The 27964-nt window shown below is 48.0% G+C and overlaps 1 protein-coding gene across 4 annotated transcripts in view; it reads right to left on the bottom strand.

The window, feature by feature from the left end:
- Positions 1-14989: 14989 nt before the first annotated feature.
- LPAR2 (lysophosphatidic acid receptor 2) overlaps positions 14990-27964 on the bottom strand; it is a 50744-nt gene continuing 37769 nt past the window's right edge. Inside the window, exons 3-5 of one of the 4 annotated variants that reach the window (XR_013229644.1) lie at positions 22047-25292; positions 20831-20927; positions 14990-19334 (exon numbers count right to left, since the gene is read on the bottom strand). Coding sequence is in view for 1 of the 4 variants with exons in the window: in XM_077329347.1 (XP_077185462.1) it covers positions 24991-25292 (302 nt within the window). In the remaining 3 variants the exon portion in view is untranslated. Of the gene's footprint in view, positions 25293-27964 lie in introns of all 4 variants that reach the window. The other 3 variants (XR_013229642.1, XR_013229643.1, XM_077329347.1) reach the window with 3 other exon arrangements.

The following is a 27964-nucleotide window of genomic DNA, read 5'->3' on the forward strand; positions in this document are numbered from 1 at the left end:
TATACAATTTGGCATCATTTGAACAACTATCAATATATTATAATATAATAATAATTTTAATTTTATAGCCGCCCTTTCCGGTTGGCGCAGGGTGGGTAACAAGAAGGCGCATAAAAGTAATTCAATTACATTGATAAACAGCTATTAAGTACTTTACATTAAAATATATTAATGAGATCATATTACTAAACTGCCTCTATTAAAAACCTTATAAAGGGGAACACATTTCTGCTAGGCAGGTTGGTGTTTCATGGATCTCTGTCACGACTGTCTTCACAGCAGATCTTTGCAAAAAAATATGTGACTGTGGATTCTCTTTTTGTCAAGAGGGGCAAAGGCAAAGAAGATCCCCCTCCTCAGTTTTCATCTCCATCCAATATATTCCACTTGCATTTCAAAGGACCATACCTTCTAACCGTACCCACATGGAGGAGGCAAAACATCTGTCAACGGCTTCAGAAGGTAGCCATGTTTATCTGCAGTAGAAAGGTTAGATTTGAGACCCATAGCATCTTAGATACCAGCAAGAATTTCAGGGTACGTAAGCTAAGATTTATACTGGACTCGGATCTAAATATCAATGGCTGTTAGCCACAAGGGCCCTCTCTTATCCCTTTATCAGATAAAGGGGACAAACACAAAGAGCAGGTCACTGCTCACCACCTTGGCCCTGCCTGTGAGCTTTCCAAGGACATCTGGTTGATCCGGTTGGAGGGCGAGAACCCTGGATTATTACTTGTTTCTGACACGAACTGAATTTTTTTCTAATTATATACCTCACCCGTAAACTATTGCATATTTTTGGTAAACACAGTAACTGTTTGCAGTTTCTGGATTGGATTTCATAATATCAGTGCGGTATTCTAACTTCATAAAACATTACTTTTTGGAGAGCGCTGAAAATGAAAATGTCCCTTTGTTAGGGGATGTACATTTATCCCATACAACTTTGCTCATTTGGCATGCTCGTGACAATCTGTTTTTCATCTCTATCCCCCGCGCTCCTTGTCTTGGAAGGGTTTACATTTTTTTTTTTTAGCTTTTCAACAGAAGTGACATTTTTGGGTTTGCTTGCTGTTTAAAATTCCACTTCACATTCCCTACAGAGGGAACTGGAATCTTACCGTTTTACAAATGGTGGGATTTGAAATATGCTGATTTTTAAAGCTTGTTTTGCCCATTTCAGGGGACTTCCTAAAAATGGTTAACCACTTGAAATTATAAAAATGGCAATTAGATGGGATGAAAAATAGCAGGGCTTCTAGTATCAGAAAGTCTGCATCTCTTTTTTTAATGAAAAATGTCAGCATAGCTGTCAAAAAAAGAGAACATACAACCAGTCACTTTTCTTACTCCCCTGCTGAGCAGGTGTGCTTCCTAGCAACATCAGCATTTCTATTTATCTTGGTAAACTGGCAAAGAATTGCATTTTCCCATGGTGTTCTTTGACAATTATTATATACACAGTGAATATTCTGCCATATGACGTAGAACTTTTGTTGGTCTTCCGCAAAGCCAATGTTCAGAAGCTCAGGGTGAAGGAATTGTGCACTTATAGTAGACTTTATCACCTTTTTTACCAATGAGAAATATTCTTCAGTCTTCGAGAAACCCCAGAAGTGGCGCAATTGTGCAGAAAATGATTAGGAAGCATAGCTGTGTACGCACCCACCCGCAGCCCCTCCCCATCCCCTCCAGGCCCATCACTGACCATTTCGGGAGAGGGAAACAGGTTGATGTGATCTGAAGCTTTTCCTCACATACTAGATGTGCTTTTGCAGCTGCATTTTCCTGTGCGAAACATAAAAATCTACACCTAAAGTGCATTGAAAATGCATTATCCAACGTGTGCACAACTGGAGGGTCAGTAGGCGGAGAGGAGAGCCCTTCCTTACCCTGTGGCCGATTGTGTTTCAGTCCAACGTTATCCCTAGATTCTCCCGTATTTCTGTCAAACAATCATGTTTCATCCAACCCCTTCTACAATCAGGTTGGGATGGTTCTGACAGTAATGACAAGAACGTTAGATATCCCTCATGTCCAATCTTTCAGGGTATATCTTTTTCAGATATACAATTATTAAAACATTGTGTTTCTCACTTTCACAGTAGTGATTATTACATTGGGTTTGTGGACATTTATTACAAGGGATGGGAGAGGAAGATTTTCTGCATGCACAGTCTTTAATCCATGTTAAATTAGGTACACGATGCATTTTCTTTGATGGTAAAAGAATTGCAAGTGTTCAGTGCATCTACCGCACTTTTGCTTTCTCCCTTTGTTCTCCACCCCACAGAGATAGCAACCCAGTATACCTGTACATTCAGAAGGGAGACCCATTGATTTCACTGACAGATCAAGATGGGTAGCCATGCTAGTCTGTCTGTAGCAGCAGAAAAGAGTAAGAGTCCAGGAGCACTTTAACAACTAACAACATGTGCAGTGAACAGGGTTGCCAGCTCTGGGTTGGGAAATACCCAAAGATATTGCGAGTGGAGCTAGAAGCAGGTGCAATTTGAGGCTGGGAGGGACCCCAGTGGAGTCCACCCTGCAAAGCATCCATTTTCGCCAGGGGAACTGATCTCTTTTAGTCTGGAGATAAGCTGTAAATTCAGGGGATTCCCGGTCCCACCTGGGGACTGGCATCCCTAGTAGCATGGGAGAAGCTTTCGTTTGCTACTGCTCGCTTCTTCAGATCTTCAAATGGTATCCAAAGAAGTGAGCAGTGACTCACAAAATCTCATCCCCTGACCCAAATAGTTTTGGTGATTAAGGCGCAACTGGACTCTTGCTCTTTTCTACTGATTTCAATTAATCTTACTCCCAATTAATCTTAATCCTAAAAAGGCCTACCCAGAATTACACTCAGGTTTATTTAGTGGCATCTACTCCCCAGAAAGTGTTTTTAGGACTATAGTGTCAGTATACATAGAATTCAGAGCTTCTGCCCAAGTTTTCAACCTCTCTGTTTACTAGGGTCACCAAGCCCCTCGTAGGAACTGGAGATATCCCCAAATCACAACTCATCTTTAGAATAAATGGAATACGTGTTTATTTATGATTAATTTAAAAGATTTATTCCACTTCTGCCGGAGAAAACATCTGCTTTGGAAGGAGTAGGGCATTATACCCTACCGCATTTCCTCCCCGCCAGCCCAGGCTCCACCTTCAAATCTCCAGGTACTCTCCAATCCAGAACTGGCAACCCTATGCGCTTGCTCTGTTCTGCGGTCGATGAAAAGCCCATTACTTATTTTAAATATCGATTGTGCTTCCAGAAGAACACAATGGCATTTTGCATTCCAGGTTTTCCTAAACGTGTAAAAATATATTTAAACGGAACATATTTTGCTTCCCAACCATCCGCGCTAATTCAAGTCCAGTTTTTTGGCGTGCTGAAAAACGGAGAAAGCTAATGAACGGCGGACGTGACGGTTTGATTGATGGAGAACATTACTTGTGGTTATTGTTTTCCCTGTAGATTTGAAGCTTGAGTCGGCTCAATCAATAAATGCACCAATATTAATAGGAAGCCGCGGCGCTCTGCCTGGAAACCAAACATCATCCTCCGCAAGAAAGCCGAGAGAGTTCTGGGAACTCGCTCAGCAACTACATCTGCTGATTCCTCGAAATTTCCTGTGGATGAATATTCACAGATCCTGGTGCTCAAGACGGTTAACAGCTGCAGTGAGAGCTGCCAGTTGGTTGTCACGAACCAAGACCAAAAAACAGACATTAATAATAGTATGGAGTTCAGAGTTTATTGTATCCAAGTGGGGACATCTGGACATTTCATGATAGAAAGTCTGCGGAGAAGAACGATTGGCTTGACCAGTCCTAGGATACATATAGACACCCAGCTGCCCCCATCATTACAACATTTTCCCACCGTTTGCTAATCTCCCAGCAGAAGGGCTTTTATCTGCAAAGGACAGAACAACGCAAAAGCTACATTTTTACACTTAGTAGCCAAAAGGCAGACAGAACTAATTGACAGAGCCATAACATGCAGAATAAGAGCACTGTGAAGGACATTCTCTACCTCCTGGGAACAGAGTACAGTATGTATGTGTGTGCTGAAAGCCAATTGAGGAAAAGGGGGTGAGGGAAAATAGGGAAACCAGAGCTGAGCCTGATGGCTCTTGGAACTTTGGTTCACTCTTTAGCTGAATATATGGCATCCGGGTTAGGAAATGCCTGGAGATTGGTGGAGTTTTAGAAGGGGAGGGACTTCAATGGCCATAATGCTGTAGGTCCACCTTCTAAAGCAGCCATTTTCTCCAGGAGAACTGATCACAGAAGCTGAAGTCTTCCCCTGACGTTGGCTCCTGGCTCTGGGATTCAGAAGTCTAATACCTCATTCACCTTGGCTATTGATCAATAGATATATTTCTGGGGAACTGATCTCTGACGTCTGAAGATCAGTTGTAATCCTGGGAGATTTCCAGGCCCCACCTGGAGGATGACCAGCCTGGTTGCAGCATCTAATACCAAAAGCAACCTTTTAGGAGGAAAGTAGGACTCTGTAACAGCTGTGGCACAACTGGACAGTGATTAGCACTCATTTGACTAACAATGGTATTAACCGTGGGTTGGCTTATGCAGCTGCAGGTGGCTTTTCCACCACGGTCTTCCAACAAAAATTGGGAGAGAGCTCTTTAAAGCACATGTTTTGAGGTCACATGCTATTGAGTAAGCTTGATCACAGCAAGGAGGAGCCTAGATGGTACACTAGGACTCAAAGGCTGCTTCTGTAAAAGCCAACCTGGCACATGTTGGGGTGAGAGGCTGCTTACATATCGCAAAATTGGAGCCATTGGCCAACCACAAGCCCCCGCTGGGTCAAGGCTTTGTCCATTGTCCTGGAACATAGGGTAAGTGTAAAATTGGGGAACTGTGCTCAGAAGAGCCACAGGTGCCTCCGGAACGACCAAGTATCACTGCAGCATTGCGTTTTTAAAGGGGATTTTCACAAATACTAAATAACACACTTCCAGTCCATTCCCAGGGCACTTCCTCACTGGATTTAACTTGGTGAAATGGCATAAGCCACTTGCAAATGGTAACTGAAGTGGATTAAAACTGCTTCATTCAACATGTGCACAGAAAGTAGGGCTGCCACGTCCAGTGGTGTTGCCAGCAGAGGATGGAGGGTGCTTTCCAGGAGCTTTGCGATGTTCTGACATCACCCGGAAGTGACAGCAGCATGGCAGAGACATCATGGGTTTTGGGTATATGGTAGAATTTGCTTCAGACCATAGAGTTTAGCACCAAAACCAGAGAGTCACCTCCACAAAGAACTCAGCATGCCGACATCATTCCTGGGTGACATCAGCATGTTGCGTTAAAATGAGGCATTCATCCAGGTTAAGGTATGTTGCAGGGGGAGATTCATATAGAAAGTGGGGGACCCCCTCCCAGGCCAGTGAACCTGGCAACCCTAGCAGGAAGTGCCATCAAGTTGCAGCTGACCCCCGCAAGGAGCTTTCACAGCAAATGAGAAGCAGACATGTTTTGCCATTGCTTTCCTCTGCAGGGTCTTCCTTGGGGACTTCCCTCCCAAGTACCGAACCTGCTTCGCTTCTGAGATATCACAAGATCAGGGCCATGCCATGCTACCTTCCCTCCCACTGAATCTTTAATGGTCCCTGATACAGAATGACTAACAGCAGGTAGCAGACTGGAATGGCATTTTTTCCTCCTTGCAGAGTTTTTAAAAGTGCGACGTGGTGGAACATTTCAAAACTGTCGCCTCCCTCCTGAGGCTTGCAACCGTGTGGGGCCTTCTACCTCCTTCCACCGCAGGTGAAGACCTAGAATTTGTTTCCAGGTACGGCTCAAATGATCCCATTGTACATAAAAGCCTGAATGCCTCCTTTCATTCTGATTGATGGCAAACCTGTTCTGACTTCCTTGGGTGGAAACAGTCGCAGACATCCAACAGCTCTACGTGTAAATAATCCAGCAAAATAACACGACACAGCATTAAAAAAAACAAAAAACAAGCAATTCCTGTTTCAATAAGATTTATTAACATTGTCAATTTTTTTTTTGTAATAAGCAAATCAGCAAAGAGCTTCTTTCATCTAAAGGAGTTGGGACCGAATATTTTGTGTATTCTTCAAGTTTACGTGATTTTATAGAACTGTTTTAATTGATGAGAAGCAGCTTGACCGGGGGGGGGGTGCCATCTACACAACAGCCTTGCAAGGTAGATTGAGACATGTAGTCCATGGACATCTGGACAGCCACAGTTTAACTACCCCCAGCCAAAATGAAGTTTGGCCACCCTTAGCCAAGATGAAGGTGGCTGGTTAAAGTTTAAAAGTAAAATGGGGCAAATGTGAGATGGTAGCTAGTGATCTCTCAGAATTACAACTGGTCTCCAGATGACACCAGCCAGTTCCTCTGGGGACGGCTTCAGAGGGCAGTCTATATGGCATGGTGTTCTGCTGAGGTCTCTTCCAGACACCACCCTCCCAAAGCTCCACTCTCAAAATCTTCCAGAATCTTCCAGCCCAGAGCTGGCAACCCTATTTTAGGGATGCCAGTCTCCAATTGGGACCTGGGGATCCCCTGGAATGACTGCACATCTCCAGGCTATAGTTCCCTGGAGAAGATAGATGAATTGCAGGGTGGACTCATTGTACCCCCCTGAGGTCCCTGTCCTCCCCAGGCTCCATCCGCAAATTTCCAGGAGTTTCCTAAGCTATATCTGTTCACCCTACCAGTGGGGGGCCTGGCAACCTTTACCCTGGAGGGGGGGGTATAGATCTGGAAGCGAGAGGAGACACAGATGTTGTGGCCCACGGAGTGCTCAACGGTCTTATCGCATTCCTGACGGAACGGCATTTTAGCAACGTTTGCATAACTACAGCGGGCTCCCCCCCCTTCCCAAGAACGTTGCATATTCCTTGCACACACCAAGATAAATGATATGCATAAACTATCATTTCCCCGCTCACAGGTAATCATGTCTCCGCCGGATAATGAAATGGAAAGGAATTAAATCCTAGGGCAATAGTTCACCTGGATTCCGCGGAGGGAACAAGGAGAACCATCTCCTAGCCCCGTGATGAATCACCTGCGCCTCTAGGAAATGGACAGGGGTATAATTAACAAATAGATTCTTGCACGTCAGCACAACAGGAGGAAGTTCATTCGCGAGCCGAAGCCTGAAGCAAGTGAGTGACCGAAGTGCGCAGGCTTGTACATCTTGAATGCCGGTCTACCCCCCCCCCCCCGTGGTCATGAACCACGCCTTACCTCCAGGAACCCCTGAGTGTTTGGGTGATGGGATTCCCTTCTGATGTCGAAGGCTAGAGGACTCAGACTGTTTCGGAAGCATGTAGCTCTCCGCTGGAGGATGCGTCTGCAGTAAATTGCTGGCCTCTCCTGGATGGTCCAGGCTAGCCCAGTCGCATCACTTCTTAGGAGATAAGTGGTGTTGGTCGTGTTTAGCATTTGGATGGCAGACCTTAGGGGAAGGCAAGGGTTGCTCTGCAGAGGCAGGCTATGGCCATCCACCTCTGCTCATCTCTGTCCTAACGCAGATGGCCCAGCCTAGCCCAGTCTTATCAGCTCTCAGAAGCTCTGTGAGGTAGGCCTTGGTTAGTATTTGGATGGGAGATCACCCTGGAAGTCCAGGGTTGTCCTGCAGAGACAGGCAGTGGCCAACCATCTTTGTTCCTCTCTGCCCTGACATGGATGGCCCAAACTATCTCATCAGATCTCAGAACCTAAGCGAGGTTGGCCTGGTTCATACTTGGATGGGAGACCACCAAGGGAATCTGAGGCAGGCAATGGCAAACCACCTCTGTGAGAGATAGTCTTCAAAACCTCAAGAGGGGTCACCATAGGTTGGCTGTGACTTGATGGCACTATTCACACACACAATTACGAACATCTAATAACTTTTTAAAAAATCACCTTTACCTAGGGGTGGCCAAACTGTGGTCCTCCAGATGTCCATGGACTGGATGGGCTACTGGCCTGATCCATGGACATTTGGATAACCACAGTTTGGCTATCCCTGCCACACTCCACTCTCTAAAGCAGCTCATCTGGGTCATAAGAGCATAAGAGAAGCCATGTTGGATCAGGCCAGTCACCCATCCAGTCCAACATCCTGTGTCACATAGTGGCCAAACCCAGGTGTCACCAAGAGGTTCACCAGTGAGACCAAAATTCCAGAAGCCCTCCTACTCTTACCTCCCAGGTGTCAAGAATGCAGGACATCACTGCTCCATACAAGAGTGTTTCATCTATATCTTGGGGCTAGTGCCCCCCTGATAGACCTCTGCTCCGGATGCTTCTCCATCCCCCCCACTTGGATCTGGAGATCAACTGTAATAGCAGGAGCTCTCAGACGCATGACTTCATATTTCTAAAGAACCCATCCTCTGGGTGGGGCAAGGTTTTCAAGAGAAAGCGCCCACAAACCCCTTGGTTCATGGCTGGATGAGCACCTGTTATTACAAGCAGAAAAATCCTGCTCGCTACAAGTCCTTCCCAGATTAGGTAAGAAGAAAGCGTCATCTCTTGCAAAGAAAAACAAGTCAGGTCAAAGGCATGCTTGTCTTCCTCGAGGAGACATTTCTGGTCTCAGCTTGTCCCCAATGTTGATTGGTTTCTTAGCGGGGGTTTGGCCCTGCCGTCTTCAGGCAAATATAGAAGTATTAATCACCACCAGAAAGATTGGACTCAAATGAGCCATGCATCAGGCTGTTCTAGTTCAAACCATCGAAGAACGAACTCTGGCGATGGCCCAGGCTGCCAAGAGCAGAGCTGCTAACAATTCATTGTTTGTTTTTAAGCTAGTTTTTTGGTGGAATTAGAGACCTGAGATGGGGCCAGCAAAGACAGGACTATATCTGGTAGATCAGAAGCTGGTAGGGTTGCCAACTACAGCTTGGGAAATCATGGAATTGGAAGGGGCCAGACAGGTCATCTAGTCCCACCCCCTACTCAATGCAGGATCAGCTTCAAGCTTCCAAGAGAAGTATCTTTCTAGCTGCTTCTTAGAATCATAGAATCCCAAGGTTGGAAGGGCCAGACAGGCCATCTAGTCCCACCCCCTACTCAATGCAGGATCAGCCTCAAGCTTCCAGGAGAAGTATCTTTCTAGCTGCTTCTTAGAATCATAGAATCCCAAGGTTGGAAGGGCCAGACAGGCCATCTAGTCCCACCCCCTACTCAATGCAGGATCAGCCTCAAGCTTCCAGGAGAAGTATCTTTCTAGCGGCTTCTTAGAATCATAGAATCCCAAGGTTGGAAGGGCCAGACAGGCCATCTAGTCCCACCCCCTACTCAATGCAGGATCAACCTCAAGCTTTCAGGAGATGTATCTTTCTAGTTGCTTCTTAGAATCATAGAATCCCAAGGTTGGAAGGGCCAGACAGGCCATCTAGTCCCACCCCCTGTTCAATGCAGGATCAGCCTAAAGCTTCCAGGAGAAGTAGCTGCTGCTTAAAGACCACCAGTGAGGGGAAGCTCACCATCTCCTTAGGCAGTGCATTACACTGCTGAACTACTCCGACTATGATTCTTTTTCCTGATATTAAGGCCAAAATTGTTCTACATGTAGTTTAAAGCCATTACTGCAGGTCCTCTCCTCTGCTGCCAACAGGAACCACTCCCTGCCCTCCTCCACATGACAACCTTTCGAATCACAGTCCCCAGATATTTCCCAACCCAGAGCCGGCAACCCTATCAACAAGGAGCTTCAGGATTTCACGTTGCCCTTATCTTTGTTCAACGAATTGCTTAGAGAGAGGTCAAAGCCCGTACACACGAATGCCAGAAGGGCTGAAGAACGCAACCCAAATCAGGAATGATCCAGAGGGAAAGGACGACACACGCTGCGGTTTTTCACGGTTTGTGGAATTATCTTTGAGGCAGGAAACATGGGATGCTGTGAACTGCCAACTTCTAAGAGGGGCCTAGAGAGATCCTAGAATTACAACAGAGAACGCAGAACCGTTCTGCTGGATATCATGGCTGCCTTGGAGGTAGGGTTACTAGTTCCCCAGCCCTGCCCAATCCATCCACAGGGGATGAGGGTGCAGGGATGCCAGATCTAGGTTGGAAACGCTGGAGATTTTGGGTGGAGGCTGGGGAATCATGGACCTCCATGGGGTGCAATGCCCTAGAGTCCACCCCCAAAAGCATCCATTTTCTCCAGGGGAACTCATCTCTGTAGTCTAGAGAAGTGCTGCAATTCTAGGGAATCCCCAGGCCCCACCTGGAGGCTGGCATTCTTCTTTGGAGTGCGGACTCTTTTGAAGAAGAGCTTTTTACCCCGTTTTTCCCCTATCTGAAGGCATCTCAAAGGAGCTCACAATCACCTTCCCTCCCTCCACAACAGACACCCTGTGAGGGAGGTGGTGCTGAGAGAGCTCAGAGGGACCGGCACTAGGTCTCTCAGCAGGCTGCATGTGGAGGAGCAGTGAGGATTCAAACCCAGTTCTCCAGACTAGAGGTCACCTCTTTTAACCACTACACCATGCTGGAATTAAAACCTGCTGAAGTCATTCTCTTCCTCAAACACCCACAGGTCCTAAAGTCCTAAGAAGGTTTGTGATTCTGAGACCAAAATAGAATTCTATTCCTCTCTTCCGGTCACAGAACCCAACTCTGCAGGTGTGCCCTGCGTGCGTCCCTACAATATACAGCTTTGTCCCCCACGCGTGACACCTTATCCATCATGATGACAGTGTGCTAGTAAATCACGGGGGTAGTAGACAAGATCAGCGATTTGCACAGGTGCGTGGCCTCCAACATTTCACAGGTGAAAGCAGGGACCGGCTGCTGAGACTCCAGGCCTCTGCTCAGCTCCCAACTCCCTGCCTTTACACTTTGCCGAAAGCCGGCATTCCTTTGAACGTACATTGTATGTTGTTTCAAGACATTTAATGTGCAGCATGTGTAGCAGAGGGAGTGGTGGACTGGGATCCATGGAGATTCGGGTCTAAATGCTCACTTCTACCCTGGAAGCACGCTGGTTGATCTTGGCCTTGGGGTTGCCAACCTCCAGGTGGCGGCTGTAGATCTCTAGGGAATACAACCGATCTCCAGGTGACAGAGATCGGTCCCCCTGGAGAAAATATCGGCTTTGGAAGGACAACCTGATGGCATCATGACCCATGGAAGTTCCTCCTGTTTCCAAACCCCACCCCCCAAGTCTCTACTCCAGGGGTGGCCAAACTGAGGCTCTCCAGATATCATAGAATCATAGAGTTGGAAGGGGCCACGCAGGCCATCTAGTCCAAACCCCTGTTCTACGCAGGATCAGCCCTAAGCATCCTAAAGCATCCAAGAAAAGTGTGTATCCAACCTTTGCTTGAAGACTGCCAGTGAGGGGGAGCTCACCACCTCCTTAGGCAGCCTATTCCACTGCTGAACTACTCTGACTGTGAAAAACTTTTTCCTGATATCTAGCCTATATCGTTGTACTTGAAGTTTAAACCCATTACTGCGTGTCCTCTCCTCTGCAGCCAACAGAAACAGCATCCTGCCCTCCTCCAAGGGACAACCTTTCAAGTACTTAAAGAGGGCTATCATGTCCCCTCTCAACCTCCTTTAATCCAGGCTGAACATTCCCAAGTACCTCAACCTATCTTCATAGGGCTTAGTCCCTTGGACTACATATCCATGGACTACCATTCCCATGAGCCCCTGCCATGAGCTAGATCTGGTGCTACAGGCTCCGCAAATCCTTAAACCACTCCTGCCAACAAGGGGTCTTTTGTGGTGGAGTCCAAGGACTGCTCCCTCCCCCATAGAAACGCAAACTAATCCCTTTGGCCAGCTGGCTCCCCCTCCCACCCACACGCACATATCTGGCAAGACAGGTAAGCCAAGTTGGGTTCGGTTTTGATTCCGGGGGTGGCGCACTCCTCCTCTTTGAGCTGTCTGTACACAGCACATTGGCAACGGCAGAAGCTGATCCTAGCAACCGCTACCGAGTTGCGCACAGAAAACATTCCGACTGCCCTCCAGAACCAGCAATGTCTAGATCGGAGCAGAGAAGGGCAGGAGGTTTTGTTGTTGTTGTTGTTATGTGCGAAGTCGTGTCCGACCCATCGCGACCCCATGGACAATGATCCTCCAGGCCTTCCTGTCCTCTACCATTCCCCGGAGTCCATTTAAGTTTGCACCTACTGCTTCAGTGACTCCATCCAGCCACCTCATTCTCTGTCGTCCCCTTCTTCTTTTGCCCTCGAGGTTTTATGGGGGTTTTAATGGGGTGTCTCATTTCATTGTATTGGGTCTGTCGTGTAACCCTCCACGAACCTGCGTGTCGAGTGTGGAATAGGAAAATAAATAAAATAAATAAATGAAGGATGCAAGTCCTCTCTGTCTACTCTCATTCCCCACACTGGGATCCTTTAAATCAGCCTTTTTCAAACTTTTGACGGTGGAGGGGGCCCTGAAATGATTTTTCAGACTTTAAGGAGCCCCAGAAGTGATGTCAGTTGGCCACGACCCCTGCCATGCCCCTGGAAGTGACATCACTACCCACTCTCTGAGCCCTCCGTTTGCTCCCTCCCCCACCTTTATTACTACTATGGTGGTTCTGCCTCATGTAGGCCAGCGGTAATGGTGCCCTGATATTCTCGATTTTCTTTTTCAGGAGAAGAGGAAAACCAAACGCTGTGAAAATTTGTCTAGGGCAGGCTTTTTTTCAACCTTTTGACTATGGAGGAGCCCCTGAAACAATTTTCCAGGCTTGGAGAAGCCCCGGAAATGATGTCAGCTAGCCATGCCTCCTGGCCACGCCCTCTGGAAGTGACATCGCTGCCTGCTTTAGGAGACAGCTAGAGGAGGATTGAAGGGGGAGCAACAGGAGGCTGTGTGAAGACTCTGCCCTCCTCCAAGGATACAGTAAGTGTAGACTCTGTCCCACTCCAGGCACAGAAACCATGAGAGAGCTCACCCACGCTGGGGAGGGGAGGTGGAGCAACAGAAGTGGCCAGTTCCCTAGCTTGAGTGCATTACGGTATGAAGGAAAGGACTGTGGACCCTCTCCACGGACCCTTGGTTGGGAATCCCTGGTCTTGCTTGTAGAAAGAGCAGCACTAACACCAGCAACCGTGCAAGACAAAACACCCTGCCTCTTTGAAACAACAGGATTTCTCTATTCCGCACAGCAACCAGATCCTCTTACAGATTCAAATCACTCTCTGCGCTCTTTCCAGCGACACTGAGTGACAGATGTCAATCTGAGAGCTCCCGTTGCAGGCTATTTTGCTTGTGCCTGTTTTGTTTTTTTTTCTTTCCTTCTTCTTAATTCCCTGTTTGCATTGGCGAAGACATTCCCTTTGACACCGGCAAAAACAAATCGCGGGCTGTATTTTGATTAGTTTTGCATATTAGAACAAACCTTTCAAAAAAAAAAATGACAAAACGGCCATCACAGCTGAAATACGAGCGCCCCAGAGGGAGGGGCAGGTAAAATTCACCAGGCAAAGGCCAAAGAGATGGGACACAGCACACTCTGTCGGGAATATTTATTACAGGGACCTTATGATAGCTTATTAATAAATACGTAGTAAATACAAGGTCCACAGGACTGAAGCAACATGCGATGGGGCAGTTTCAACTGGGTAAACCGTTCCGGCCTGCCACAGAAGAGCAAGATTCAAGTCCTGCAGCACATAAAAAATATCTAGGGTATAAGCGTTTAGAGCACCCTGAAATGGCCGATGATGGCTCTGAGGGGGAGGAAAGGGGGGCCCCAGGTGCGTGTGGGTACACAGCTACAGCTCCCAGCCATATTCTGCAGGATCATGCCACTTCTGTGGTTTCTCAAAGCCTGAAGATTCCTTTAGGGCCGTGGTGCTCAACCTGGGGGTCGGGACCCCTTTGGGGGTTGAATGACCCTTTCACAGGGGTCGCGGCAGGGCAAACAGCTTGGCCAGGGGGGTGCCATCCACACAACAGCCTTGCAGGGTAGATAGAGATAGAGCGTTCGTCTGTCTGGAGCAGTGGGAAAAAGCGAGATCGGCATGGTGGGACAAGAGGCAGAACTGAACTGAGAAACCCCGGGCGGGGGGGAATTATATACAATCACGAACAATGGATCTTCACGCCATTGGTCAGCTTCGGTTTAATCTCTGTGCAAGAACACTTGCCTAATTTTATGGTTGGGGGCCACCACAACATAAGGAACTGTACTAAAGGGTCATGGTATTAGGAAGGTTGAGAACCCCTGCTTTAAGGGAGACTGCTTTAAGGGGTTCTCAACGGCAAAAAAAGAAAAAAGAGAGAAAAGCTGGTTTAGAGAGTCAAAGCTTTGACTCAAACAGTTGTTGGCCTTTAGGGTGCTACTGGATTTGAATCTTGCTCACCTAATAGGCCACTGCATGGTGAAAAGGCCTAACTGGAATTGCTTCCTTCTTACGGGTCTTGTTTCTGCATGCTTTAAAAGTAGTAGAAGAAGGGCTGGGGTTTAGTACCCCGCTTTATACCACTTGAGGGAGTCTCAAAGCGGCTTCCCATCGCCTTCCCTTCCTCTCCCCACAACAGACACCCTGTGAGGTAGGTGGGGCTGAGAGAGCTCTGAGAGAACTGTGACTAGCCCAATGTCACCCAGCTGGCTGCATGTGGAGCAGGAATGGGGAACCGAGTCGCCCAACATATAGAAATGGACATAAGTGATCTATTTCCAGGAAGTTGTGGTTTCAGTTCTTTTTCTCATCTTTCCACCATCTTGCACCAGGGGGCAGATTGACTAGCTACCAGGGAAAATCTTGGTGGGTCAAGGGACCAGGGGGACAGCTCTCCCCCCCTCACCGGACAGCCTAGGGAGCCAATGAAGCCTCTGTAACAGGTCCCTTGAAAGACCTATAGCAGGGGTAGTCAAACTGCAGCCCTCCAGATGTCCATGGACTACAATTCCCAGGAGCCCCTGCCAGCATTCGCTGGCAGGGACTCCTGGGAATTGTAGTCCATGGACATCTGGAGGGCCGCAGTTTGACTACCCCTGACCTATAGGATGAAACGTGCCCTCCCTTGCCACTGGGTCAGCTGCTGAGATGTTATAAAATGCTTATTTGTTCCGAGTCCTTAGACTTAAAAAAAAAAAAGAATTAACAGGTAAGGTCAGGGGTCTGGGGACTCTTGACAGAAAGGGCACAGCAAAGAAGGAAGAAAGCAGGTTATCGTAAGAACATACTTGCAGAGGGTTGCCATACTGTAATCCAGTAGAACAGCCAGATTCAATTCCAATAATACCTTAGAGCAGGCCTTCTCAACCAGGGTTTTGTGAAGCCCTGCGGTTTACAGACAGCCCTGGAAGGGTTTCCCGAATGGGTAGGAGTTAATTCATTTTTTTAAATATCATTTTAAAACTTGTTATTGGGTGATATGGACAAATATGGTCATGGGCCACCGCTCCATGGCCAATGATGGGCCTGAGGTGGGCGTGTGCACAGCTCTGCTTCCCAACCATATTCTGTACGATCACACGCCTTCTGAGGTTCCTCAAAGCCTGAAGTATGTTTCAGGGGTTTCTCAATGGTAAAAATGCTGAGGAAAGGCTGCCTTGAAAACCCACAAAATTTGGAGGAGGCATGAACTTTCTAGAGTTAAATCTCCTTTTGTCATAGACCCCCTCCCCCCCGAATCTTATTTGTCATTTATTAGTAAATAAATATCAACAGAGCCAAATACAGAGGGATTTATAAAAGCTAGGGTGGGGTGAAGATTTGGGAGGAGAGACAGAAGCAGAGAGAGATGAGAATATGGGAGTTAATAGGAAGGAAAGAATGAGGCTCTTGTGGCGCAGAGTGGTAAGGCAGCAGACATGCAGTCTTAAAGCTCTGCCAATGAGGCTGGGAGTTCGATCCCAGCAGTTGGCTCAAGGTCCACTCAGCCTTCCATCCTTCCGAGGTTGGTAAAATGAGTACCCAGCTTGCTGGGGGGTAAACGGTAATGACTGGGGAAGGCACTGGCAAACCACCCCGTATTGAGTCTGCCATGAAAACGCTAGAGGGCATCACCCCAAGGGTCAGACATGACCCGGTGCTTGCACAGGGGATACCTTTACCTTTTTAGGAGGGAAAGAGGGCATAGTTTAGAGGGGGGTACAGGAGGAAATGTGGTAGCCCAAAAAGTCCTTGCTACCCCTGCATTACCGAGCCATACTTTTCTGAGGCTGAGGCTGCAGAGGGGAATAGGGAAATCTGAACACACAGGGGCAGATAAAGCCAGGTTGGCTGGAGAGTGGGGAGGATAGAAGGAAGCAGGAAAAGGGGACGGGCTAGGCAGGCTGCCAGAGAAGAACTAGTGAGGATACACTGCCCCTGAACACAGAGGCTCAATTTAGATGCCACCAGGGCTAATGGCCGCAGACCAGTCTGTCATTCATGAATCTGACCCTCGACGTGCGGGAGAATTGCCATGTTTGTGTGTGTCAATGTGAGTGGGGTGTGACAGCAACACGGGCGAAGGGGAAGGGGAAGCGAGAGCAATTGGTGCAGCTGCAGGCAGGGAAGGGATTCTGCTTAAAAATCCAGGGCCCTAATTGTACCTTGCAATAGACTTTCCCCCCTCCTTTCCCGCACATCAGCGCCAGCCCTGTAGCGCTCGCTCGGAGCGAAAGTGAGGGCAGGATGTTTGCCAGAGCCCCCCTGGAGAGGAATATGAACTGCCTATTAGAGGCGCAATTGGTCATAAAAGCCAAATGGGGTCTGGGAGAGTTATACATCCCATCACTCACTACAAAGACCCATTCACACACCGCAGGAAACCAGAGCCCTGCGCTCCTCTGGATCTCCCGCCAATAACACACACGCTTTTAACATTCTCCCGTCGTAAATGAGGTAATCGGGACAAGAAATATAACTTTTCTAAGAGCGGTTTGGCTCGAAAGCCAGTTTTTTCCAGGGGTCATCTGCAGAAGTAATGAGCGAAACAGTCAAACATCCATGAAGTAGTCTTGAAAAGTTTTGTTTTTAAAGATACAGCCAAAGTTTCCCTAAAGCATCTGGACAGAGACAAACTACTAGCCAACTTGGTGTTTTCAAAAAGTAAGGAAATTCCTTGACCTTTTTGAGACTAAGGGTGCCCTTGGGATTCTGACACAAGGTAGTGGGCGCGACCACAAAATGGATGCTGCGGGGGGTGGAGCCAATCACGTCCCGGAAGCCCAACTGCGTAGGAGACGAGGGGTAGTTTAAAAAAAATCACTTGGGAGGAGGAGTGAGAGAATAACGGGTGGTCAAAACTGTGGCTCTCCAGGTGTCCGTGGACTACAATTCCCATGAACCCCTGCTGGAAGGGGCTCGTGGGAATTGTAGTGCACAGACATCTGGAGAGCCACAGTTAGGCCACCCCTTAAATAAAGCTAATAATATGGCGGCATCTACGGCTAAAATAATAACATTTCAATCTGGATAGCCAGTTAGATGTCTCATGGCCAATCAGAAGTTCTGCAGGGCAGGAGCCAAACCTTCTTTCTAAAATCCTTGGTGGGTGCCTCGTAAAGGGTCTTCACACACTGCATTGGGGAGCCCTGCCTTAAACCTTATTCCTGGGCCAAAATGGAAGCTGATCCCACTTTCACAATCTAGCTGCTGATAATTGCTCGTGAGACCTTTAAAAAAACCTTCCGTTTACGTTAAGGAGGAGTTGTTTTTTATATAGAATCATAGAATCATAGAGTTGGAAGGGGCCATACAGGCCATCTAGTCCAACCCCCTGCTCAACGCAGGATCAGCCCTGAGCATCCTAAAGCAATATATGCTGCTTTTCACTAGCAGGAGTCTCACAGCGGCTAGTGATTGCCTTCCCTTCTCTCCCAACAGACACCCTGTGAGGTAGGTGAGGCTGAGGTGAGGTGAGGCTGAGGGAGCCCCAACAGGACTGCTTGGTCAGAACAGCACGATCAGGACTGTAGAGCCCAGCTGGCTGCATGTGGAGGAGCGGGGAATCGTACTCAGATCGCCAGATTAGATTAAACTCCCTCTACCCAGGCCTACTCTTATCCTTGATCTGGAAACTACGTGCAGAATGCCGTGGCCAGGATTCTCACTAAGACGTTATGGAGATCTCACATCTGGCTGGTACTCCAAGAACTCGGCTGGCTCCCAATTGAATTCCGGATTAAGCTTATGGTTTTGGTAATCACCTTTAAGGCCACACGCAGTCTGGGCCCAGTGTATCTGAGAGACCACCTCCCTGCCTATACCCCCAGAAGCACTCTATGCTCCACCACTTCCAACAGGCTGTGGATCCCTGGCCCTAAAGAGGCATGTCAGACCTCAACAAGGGCCAGGGCCTTTTCAGTCCTGGCCCCCACCTGGTGGAATGAGCTCCTTAAAGAGATCAGGGCCCTGGTGGAACTTCCACAATTCCACAGGGCCTGCAAAAGGGAGCTCTTCCACCAGGCATTTGGTGGGGCCGACTGACCCATAACATCTACAGGTCCCCCCCCCCCCAGACTGAGGGACCAAACCTGCTGAGGGAGTGTCAAAGTTAGTGTTGAAGTGCTGTTCTAATTCTTTCCAGTTGGTGTGTTGTTGTTATTGTTATACGGTTATATTGATTTTGATAGTGTTCTATGTAAATGTTCCAAAATGCTTTATGTAAACCGCCCAGAGCCGTAGGGAAGGGCGGTATAAAAATCTAATCTAAATAAATAAATAAAAATAGATGCTGCTGCCGTTAACCACTACACCATGCTGTAGCCCCAGGGTGGCTAACCGTCACGATCCTGCTGCAACAAATTATATTAAAGGCACAGAATGACTTTTCTGCTCTGGCTATCCAGATTGAAACTATCCTCAGACACTTTCAAATATCCTTTGTGCACTGCAGACTATATATAAGGGCCGTGTGAAACTTGAGGCGGTCCTATCAAGAGATAATCCAAGGTGGCAGATTCCAGGCATGACAGTGCAATCCTAAAGATACTCCCCGTGGTCCTAAGCCTCATATCATATCAATCTATACAGACACATCAGATCCGCTGGGCCATTTTGAAGTGCCCAGTGAGATAAGCGTAAACATGGATCTGAATCTGACAAAGAGAGTTTTGACTCTCTTTAGCTTATACCTCCAAAATATCTTGTCAGCCTCTTAAAGTGCTCCTGGCCTCAAATTTAGCTGTTCTACGGCAGACAAACAGGGCTTCATGGAGAGCGGCATGTTCAAGCCTCATGGAGCGGAAATCCAGGGGAAGGGAGCATTGACTTCCAAAAGCTTCTACCACCCTCAAATCTTGTTGGTCCTTAAGATGCTACCGGACTCAAATCAAACAAATCATTTGGAGAACTTTCCGATCTGCTGTGCCATTCACTGGAGGAGGTTGCATTTGGTGACTCCTTCCCCTGTGCCAAAATAGGACAGGAAGACTAGCAAAGTTCTTTTGTCTTCAGAGGTTCGTTCAAAGCAAAAACGAAAGTCAGAGCTGGGGCCGTATGAGTCACTGTGAGAAGCTGCTCCGTGGCACCATCCCTGTTGGCAAACACTGGAAGTTTTAACTCCAGCACGATAGCTATCTAGCATGTCTGTCATTCATTTCACCGAAACTTCCACAACTTGCCCCGAAGCCCTTAAAATTCTTGGCTGCCTAAGTTTCGTGTGTTGAACAAAAGGGCAAAGGCGTTGGAAACTGATAAGCATTTCCCCCTCAAGGGGCTCTCTGTCAGGAGAAAGGAAGGACCAATTCCGCACGGGGGCGTAAAACTTGCACTGCCTCCTGCTTGCAAATGTGCAGGTGTAAGCTGTACATTTGAAAGCTTCCTGATGGGAGACCCCTCCAGCAATTTCCCTCCGCCTTGTTGTGGTTTTTTGCCTCTTGACAAGGTGGCAAGGGAAAACAAGTTGAATTTCTCCCCCCTGCTCCTCGGTTTGTCCATCACAGCAAACCACCAATTACAGCCAGCGGTTGTCTCGGGGACGCAAATGTCCGTTCTCCCCTGAGCCCCAAAATTAATTTCTTTTTTTAAAAGTGAACTTCTGCGTAGCTATGCAGAACACCACAACGTTCAAGCATTTTTAATAAAAAATTAACACTTTGGCATTGCTATGGAGAGACGCCACAACGCTAAAGCATCCTGACCCCCCTTTTTTGGGGGATTCGTGTTGTTTTGGTCTCTTTTTATGTTCTGGTAGATTTGTTAGAGGCTGGGCATGGTAACTGGACCTGGAATAGTGATTGTGTGTAAACAGTAAGGCTTAAAAGCAAAGAGCATGGACACCTAGCTGATCGGGAGAGGGCTGCTTCATCATGCGCCCCACCCCCTTTCCCTGTTCGTTCCTCACAGCCAGAAAACACAAACAGGATTGTGTTTTGCCTGCCCGACCATAAAAAGACTGTGGACACTTCAGGGAACATTTTAGTTTAACTTACGCAAAGTAGCTTTGTGATCCTACAACAAAGTGGACCACACCATTTTAAAAAATTAATAAATTCTCAAGCAGGAAATGGAGTGGGGAGTCTGTAGGTCTTAACTACTACCCCTGTCTCTGTTGCTCAGAAAGAACAGCCTCTGTACCCACACCCGTGACAGTCTCCAAATGACTGCTTTGACACAGCTCCATTACTTAACAGTCCCACAGCCAAATGTGCATCACTTTTCCTCCCGTATAACTTCCCTACTCAAAACCCCTCAACTCCTTTAAGCTACAGTAGGGGAAAGAAGGCAGCACAGCATAGGTACCTGTCTTCAACCCTGACAGGTCTTAAAGAGACACGGAACATTTTCAGTCAGAGTCAAATATCATGGCCAGCGTCAGCATACTCTCAGGTGGGGCAGCTGCCAGGTCCCATGTCTTCTGGCAGGACCTACTGCTGCTGACCCACATCCCCTTGCCTGCTCACTTGTAGGTGCTCTGTCACTGTATCCAGCTGCACACACTGCCAAGGGTCAAGGAAAAGTCTGTGGGCATTGCCGATGGCTCTCGGAATGGGTGGAAGGCTTGCAAACAAGGCAGAAGAAGGATAAACAAGTGGGTCATCAGACGTGGGGGAATGTGTGGGAATGGAGGCCTGGGAACTCTCTGCCTAGCCCCCCCCCCCGCCCCAATTCTGGCAATGGCCCTGGTTAAAACTCTTAATTTGTTCGTATCTTGGCCTCAGTTTCTGTTGAGGCCTCCCATGGCTGCATTTTAGGGCCAAACTACACATCTGGAATTGCAGTTGCACTGCTCCGGGTAAATCGGGAAGGCTGAATTCACAGGCCAGGCAGCTGTAGTCCAAAAAGACAGGGATTTTAGCCTTCCCTCTTCCCTTGAGGTATTCTGCTCCACTTACAAAATGAATGAGACAGGTATAAGCTCAAGGGGCTTTCGGGTAGAGGATTGTTCAAAGAGGGGTGTGAACCTTTTGGTCCCTCTGCTTCTGTGCCTTATCAGATGCAAATTGAGTGGGTTCAACCTGCTTTGGCATGCAGGTGAGTATGACTTTATCAAGCACTGAATTTCTGAGTCATGCTGCTATTAAAGTCATGATAACCAAGTCAGGGGCAGGAGAGGTCAACTGCCTTGACTACAAGAAAGTCCTATGCATGAATGTTCTTAAACTTTTGTCCATGGCCATATGGCTGGATCTTTTGGCCCAGATGGTAGAAACTCTGTTCTAATAAACCAAGAGGCACTGCTCTATTGAGCTCAGGGTGGAAATTTGCTTCTTTTGCCACTCGTTTCTTGTGTATTAGGATCTAAAAAAGATAAGGTATCCCCTGTGCAAGCACCGGGTCATGTCTGACCCTTGGGGTGACGTCCTCTAGCGTTTTCATGGCAGACTCAATACAGGGTGGTTTGCCAGTGCCTTCCCCAGTCATTACCGTTTACCCCCCCCCCCCCCCAGCAAGCTGGGTACTCATTTTACCGACCTCGGAAGGATGGAAGGCTGAGTCAACCTTGAGCCGGCTGCTGGGATTGAACTCCCAGCCTCATGGGCAGAGCTTTCAGGCTTACACACTTGCAATAAGTGATGATGATGATGATGTTATCTGTTCAGTCGTCTGACCCTCGGCGATTCTATAAGTAATAAGTAGTAAGTAATCTGCAAAGACTTGCAGGAGTATATAATTTACCTCCATTCACTGGTTCTTTCCATACACTGGAAGCCCCCACAGCTTCTTCCCCGTTCCTGCTTCCTCCTCTCCTTTTCACCCACCAGCCATCTAGTCTTTAACCCGCCTTGCCTGGCAGCCTCAACCCAGGAAAATTATGGTTCACTAACACAATGGGCTGTTGTCTAGCAACGGCCACTGAGGTCATTTATTTCTTAAAGTTACAGGCATTGCTGCTATTGCTATGGAGGATTTTAAGCACCCAATACTTTTTTAAAAAAATCAGGTATTGTAGCAGCTTGTAGAAAGATTTGCCTGGTCTGTTCATGGCTCCAGTCTCTAGATTTAAGCATCCACAGACAGTGCCATGTTGAAACTGGGGTAGCAGCCAGAGAAACACAGTCCAGCACCAAGGGAAGAACAGAGAAAGGGTAGGAGAGCAGTTAAAAGAAGAGGCAGCAGGACTGAAAGAGGTAATGTTGGTACAAGGAAGGGATAATGTGGACCTTATAGAGCAGCCTTTTTCAACATTTGACCGTGGAGGAAACCCTGAAATATTTTTCAAGCTTTCAAGTGCCCTGGAACCAGGCTGGAAGTGATGTCAGCTGGCCACTATTCCTTTTCGTGCCTGTGGAGGACTGAGGGGGGAGAGAGAAAGACAGGAGTAGATGTCTGAGGCAGATGTAGACGTCCAGGCTCCATCCCTTTCCCAGACATGGTAACCACATGAGAACGCCACCCCCTGGTCAATGAAAGCGTCTGGTTCCTTGCTTTCACAGACATGCTGCCAATAGCTTGTGGCCGAGCCCACTAAAGAAGGAGATAGGGGAAAGGCTTGGGAGTCCATGGGAAGCTCTCATGTAACCCCAAGGCTCCAGAGAGCCCTGGATGAGAATTCCTGTTATAGACGCCTCCAAATGACCTGGAGTGCTGAGAGCTAATCCCCCAAAGGTTCCACTGCATCTCGGACTTAAGACAAAGCAGCAGCTGCAGCAAGAGGAGTGAAAACCATGCTGCCGTGCCCGGTGGGAGAAGCCATATTGTGCAGGGGCATAAGGCCAAACTGCACCTTGGCAATACTCCATGTTAAAGCATAGTATTCCAGCTACTTTCTCTGCAGCAGATGCACGGCTCTTTTCTCAAGTTAGATGGAAGCACCTGCAAATACAGGGATCAGGGACCGTGTGGGTCGCTTGAGACGGGAAAGCAAGCACCCACTCGAGATCGTCAGCTTCTGAGCCACGGCCCCCATCCTGTTATCGCCAACATTGCTGGCAGAAATTCAGCCGGGGGTTGTTTGATGGAAACAAGCCCTAGTTGGTTCGTGGAAACGCCGATGTTGATCACAACAAACGGAAACTAGACTGAAAGCTTCCTAAAGTGGGAAATGATCAGTCTTATGCAGCAGCCTAGGGAAGCTGGAGAGGAGAAATGAAGACGTGGGGGGGGGGGGGCTTATTTGTGACACGGACAAACTGCAGTTCATGATTTGCCTGCAATGTCTGATGGTAGCTGTAGCTCAGTAACTTCTGAACAGGGGGTTTAAATTTTTTTTTAGCAAAACCACTTCTGGAATAGAAAGATCCAAGTGGGTAGCCGTGTTGGTCTGGAGAAGCACAGTGCTATTGGCCTCAATTCTTGTTCTGGAATAGAAAATCAGACTAAGAAGGACAGCAGCTTCTAGGGAGGGGGGGTGGTCTCATTCCTCAAGCAAGTGACCAACCTGAAACACAGTCACCCCATTCACTCTGATATGGCTTTACTCCGCCTTTCTTGGCGACAAGAGTGAAAAGTCACTTTACAACAGAGCTCATGACAACATATGTGAACACCGTGCCTGTTTCGGTAACACGAAATTCTGCAGCAAAGTGAGACGTGCTGATCCTCGACAGAAGAGGACATGTTGGGCATCGGTTAACACGCAACCTGCAAACCTCTGGAAACCCAGTGCCAAGCTGCAGAATAAACTGTTCTTTAATTAAACATTATTTTTGTATAGCACGGCAGCAATACCTGGTCCCTGATCATATGGAGCATTTGCCAAAGGAATGTCTACCGTCCACTTTACCAAGTGGGACAGCCGTCAGCTCTGCCGCTAGCTTGACCCAGAACGTTCCTGAGGAGTTGCTATAGTCTGAGCTGCCAAACAAGAGGAGACTGTAACAGATTATGAGTGAGGGGTCCGACAGACAAGAAGGGAGGTTTCCTGCCAACCCTGGAACGGCCAGGCCAACAGAGGCGGTAATACTGAAAGGGCTGAGAGCACAATCCTTCACCCTGCACAGAAAACGCTCAGTCGACTGCATTGGCCCCATTGAGAGAGGCTACCACTCCGCTGAATCAACACAGCTGTGAAAAACAGACACCGGCTTGTGTGCCCAGAGACACCAGGACCCCAGGATTTGTGTTCCGACACTTGTCGCCAAAGTTTATCCAAACCATTCTGTTTAATGTAGCAAGGCCAATAAAACCTGTCCCGAGAGACCACCCGTTAGTCTGCCTGCAGATCTGGGCTGCAGTCGCTCTTTAACTCGTGGAGGGTGGGGAAAACACATGTGCTTAAAAACAAACCAACCAACCTATGGTGCAAGCCAGTTTTGAACTGGTTCTTAACACGGGAGAGTGTTTAGGGGCCTCTGCAGCTGCAGCGCAGAGCCAACGTCCTTATTCTCGGAGGTTCTGTCCAACGTGTTCAGCCGCTGTGGCCGAGACACGCAGTCATCCGCAGCCATGGCAGGGCTTGGGTTGCAAAGCTGATCGCCCTAAAAGAATGGCGGCCCCAGCCACCTATAGCCATCGAACAATCCACAGGTACAAGTTTGTCCCTCACAGGACACGGCTGCTAGCCTTTTTTCCCCCTCCTCAGAGGGTGGAGTCTACAAACCAGGGAGCTGCGCAAGACCCCCAACTCCCCTTTGGGAATGACTTTGGCAAACCAGTTATCGAGGAGTCCACGGCAGAAAAATCAGAGGGTGGAGTCCATAGTCGGGTGCCCGTTCTGGGGTAATATCCTGTGCTCCGTGTTACTGGACTTGACCGAAGCCGGCGAGTACCTTGGGGGCCTGTAGCAGGAGAAGCACAGAATCTTCCGGAAGGTGCTGCGCATCTCATTGTCCCGGTAGGAGTAGACGATGGCGTTGATGACCGAATTGATTTCGGCCAGCAAGAGGAAGTACTTCTCTACGGCCAAGACGTTGCAACTCTTACAGCCCAGGCCGTCAAGCAGGAGAACAACCTGGCCGGGGGTCCAACAGATGACAAAGGCACCTAAGAGGGGGAAAAAAACAACATTAGAATTCTGAATGTGTGTTATGCTTAGCTCCAGGTAGTTGCGCTTTCTGGATTTGCATAGTGCTTTGAGATGTGCATAAAGTGCTCCCAGGATAGGGGAAGGGATGGGTGCTGACTCAGTTTGCATACAGAAAGAGATTCCTGTTCGATCTTCTCAGATGCTGACCGTGGAGGTACCGCTGAAATATTTTTCAGGCTTTGAGGTACCAGGAAGTGATGTCAGCTGACCACACTTCCCTGCCACACCCCCCGGAAGTGAGAGGAGCCTTGGGCGGCAAAGGTTTAAATGGATGGGGCCCCTCCACTTCTTACCCCCAACAGGCCCATCATTGGCCCCTTCGGGAGGGGACGGGTCAACCTGCCCCAATAAGGGTAGAATTTTTAAGAAGAAGAAGAAGAAGAAAAGTTGGTTCTTATATGCCGCTTTTCCCTACCTGAAGGAGGCTCAAAGCGGCTTACAGTCGCCTTCCCTTTCCTCTCCCCACAACAGACCCCCTGTGAGGGTGAGGCTGAGAGAGCCCTGATATTCCTGCTCGGTCAGAGCAGTTTTATCAGTGCCGTGGCGAGCCCAAGGTCACCCAGCTGGTTGCGTGTGGGGGAGCGCAGAATCGAACCTGGCATGCCAGATTAGAAGTCCGCACTCCTAACCACTACACCAAACTGGCTCTCAAATCTTTTCCTTTCCTCTTCGCTCAGATTTATTTTATTTATTTTTGAATTTATACCCGGCCTCTCATGACAATGTCGCCTCGAGGCGGCTTACAGAATAAAACCATAAAACAGAATATCCCATAAAATCCCATTAAAACAACAGTAACATTGATCACAACACCCCACAATTATAAAATGGGCGGTAAACAGTAATCTCCCCAACCCAACTCCACCGATTCCAACCAAGGATCAATGTCTGATCTTAATTATAACCCTGGGATGCTCAGATAGGGTGGGACCCTCAGATCAAACTCCTCCAGCGTCAACCAAACTCCTGAAGGAAGAGCTCCGTCTTGCAGGCCCTGCAAAATCTAGATAGCTCCGTCAGGATCCTTAGCTCTTTCGGGAGCTCATTCGACCAGGCTGGGGTCAAGGTCGAAAAGTGACCAATTGCTGGCTCCCAACTCCTTGAATTTGCAAGTGGAAAACAACAAAGTTTGAGTCCAGTGGCACCTCTAAGATCGACAAAGGGTTCAGACCAACACAGCTACCTACCTGAATTCATCAAGTGGAAAGCAGTTGGGGGAAAACTTATTTATTTCCAGATATTTAAAGGCTAAGGGAAAACTGCTTCAACCATTCTGCTAAATTTCACACTGCTGCAACCGGCGCTGCCGGTTTCTGTGACTTTCTACTCAATTTTAAGGCAACTTGTGATTTATGTCCAAGTTCACCAGCCTCATGTTGTAATTTCCCCCTGAAGCTTCTTTGTTTGAGGACTGCCACTCCAAGGATCACGTGTTCTGGAGTAAAAGTTTGCATTGGAGTCCAGCCAAAATACTTGCATTTTAGTTTCTGGAAGATGCCAGGATCTCCCAGCACCATAGCAACTTTTCAACATGTAAAAGTTCCTTATTTTGAGTCGGCCCCTTGAGCTATTGAAGGGCAGCAAGTCAGTCAGAGTAGTTCAGCAGTGGAATAGGCTGCCTAAGGAGGTGGTGAGCTCCCCCTCACTGGCAGTCTTCAAGCAAAGGTTGGATACACACTTTTCTTGGATGCTTTAGGATGCTTAGGGCTGAACCTGCGTTGAGCAGGGGGTGGGACTAGATGGCCTGTATGGCCCCTCCCAACTCTATGATTCTATGATTCTCTCCCTGGCTGCAGGGCTCCAGGGTCTTTGGCAGAGGTTTCTTCACATCAGTTGCTCGATCCTTTCAAACAGAAATGCCAGGAATTAAACTGGGGCCTTCTCCATGCAAAGCAGAGGCTCCCCCACTGAGCCACTGAGCCTTGGCTTCTCCACAGATCAGACTCTCAGGAGTCTGCTTGAGCAATTAATATTACAGAAGATAATATGCTGCAAAAATTAACTGTGGTTACGGGATGTCTAAAGAGCCGGCTTTTCATTAATATAATCCCTCACAGCCGAGCTCTTACCAGGGGCACTACACAGCAGCAGGATTTTATTCTTATCCTGCCCTTCTCCCCAAGGCCACCCACGGTAGTTACTCCTTTGGCTCGATCCGCAGACACTAGCAGGGGTTAATGCCTACACTGTGAAGAAATGGCCAGACAATTTCTGCTGCTCCAGTGTACAGCTTGAGGCACGAGACCAAGGCAAACTGGTTTTCTGACCCGGCGGCAACCCTTCTCCTATCTTTTCAATCTTGCCAATATGGATTCCAAAAGCTCTTTGGGGCAAGTTATTAGGAGTCTACAATTCCTGTATACAGTGATTAACAGCTCTTTAAAAACTCAAATAATATGCAACCTGAGAACAGCAATAAAATACAAGTTGCATTTCAGCAACTGGTCAAGCGGTTCACAACATTCCAGGCCAGTGCCCACTGAAATCCAACAGTTTAATTTGGAAAAGTTCTCCGAGGACAAAGATCACCAGCTCAGGGGCTACCATCGAGAAGGCCCTGCTCTTTCAACCTCCCCAATCTCACGTCAGAAAAAGAAGGGACTTTGCGCAAGAACCCCCTTCTGTGGGC

This window comes from Paroedura picta, chromosome 3 (genome assembly GCF_049243985.1).
Source record: "Paroedura picta isolate Pp20150507F chromosome 3, Ppicta_v3.0, whole genome shotgun sequence".
In the NCBI taxonomy this organism is placed as follows: domain Eukaryota; kingdom Metazoa; phylum Chordata; class Lepidosauria; order Squamata; family Gekkonidae; genus Paroedura; species Paroedura picta.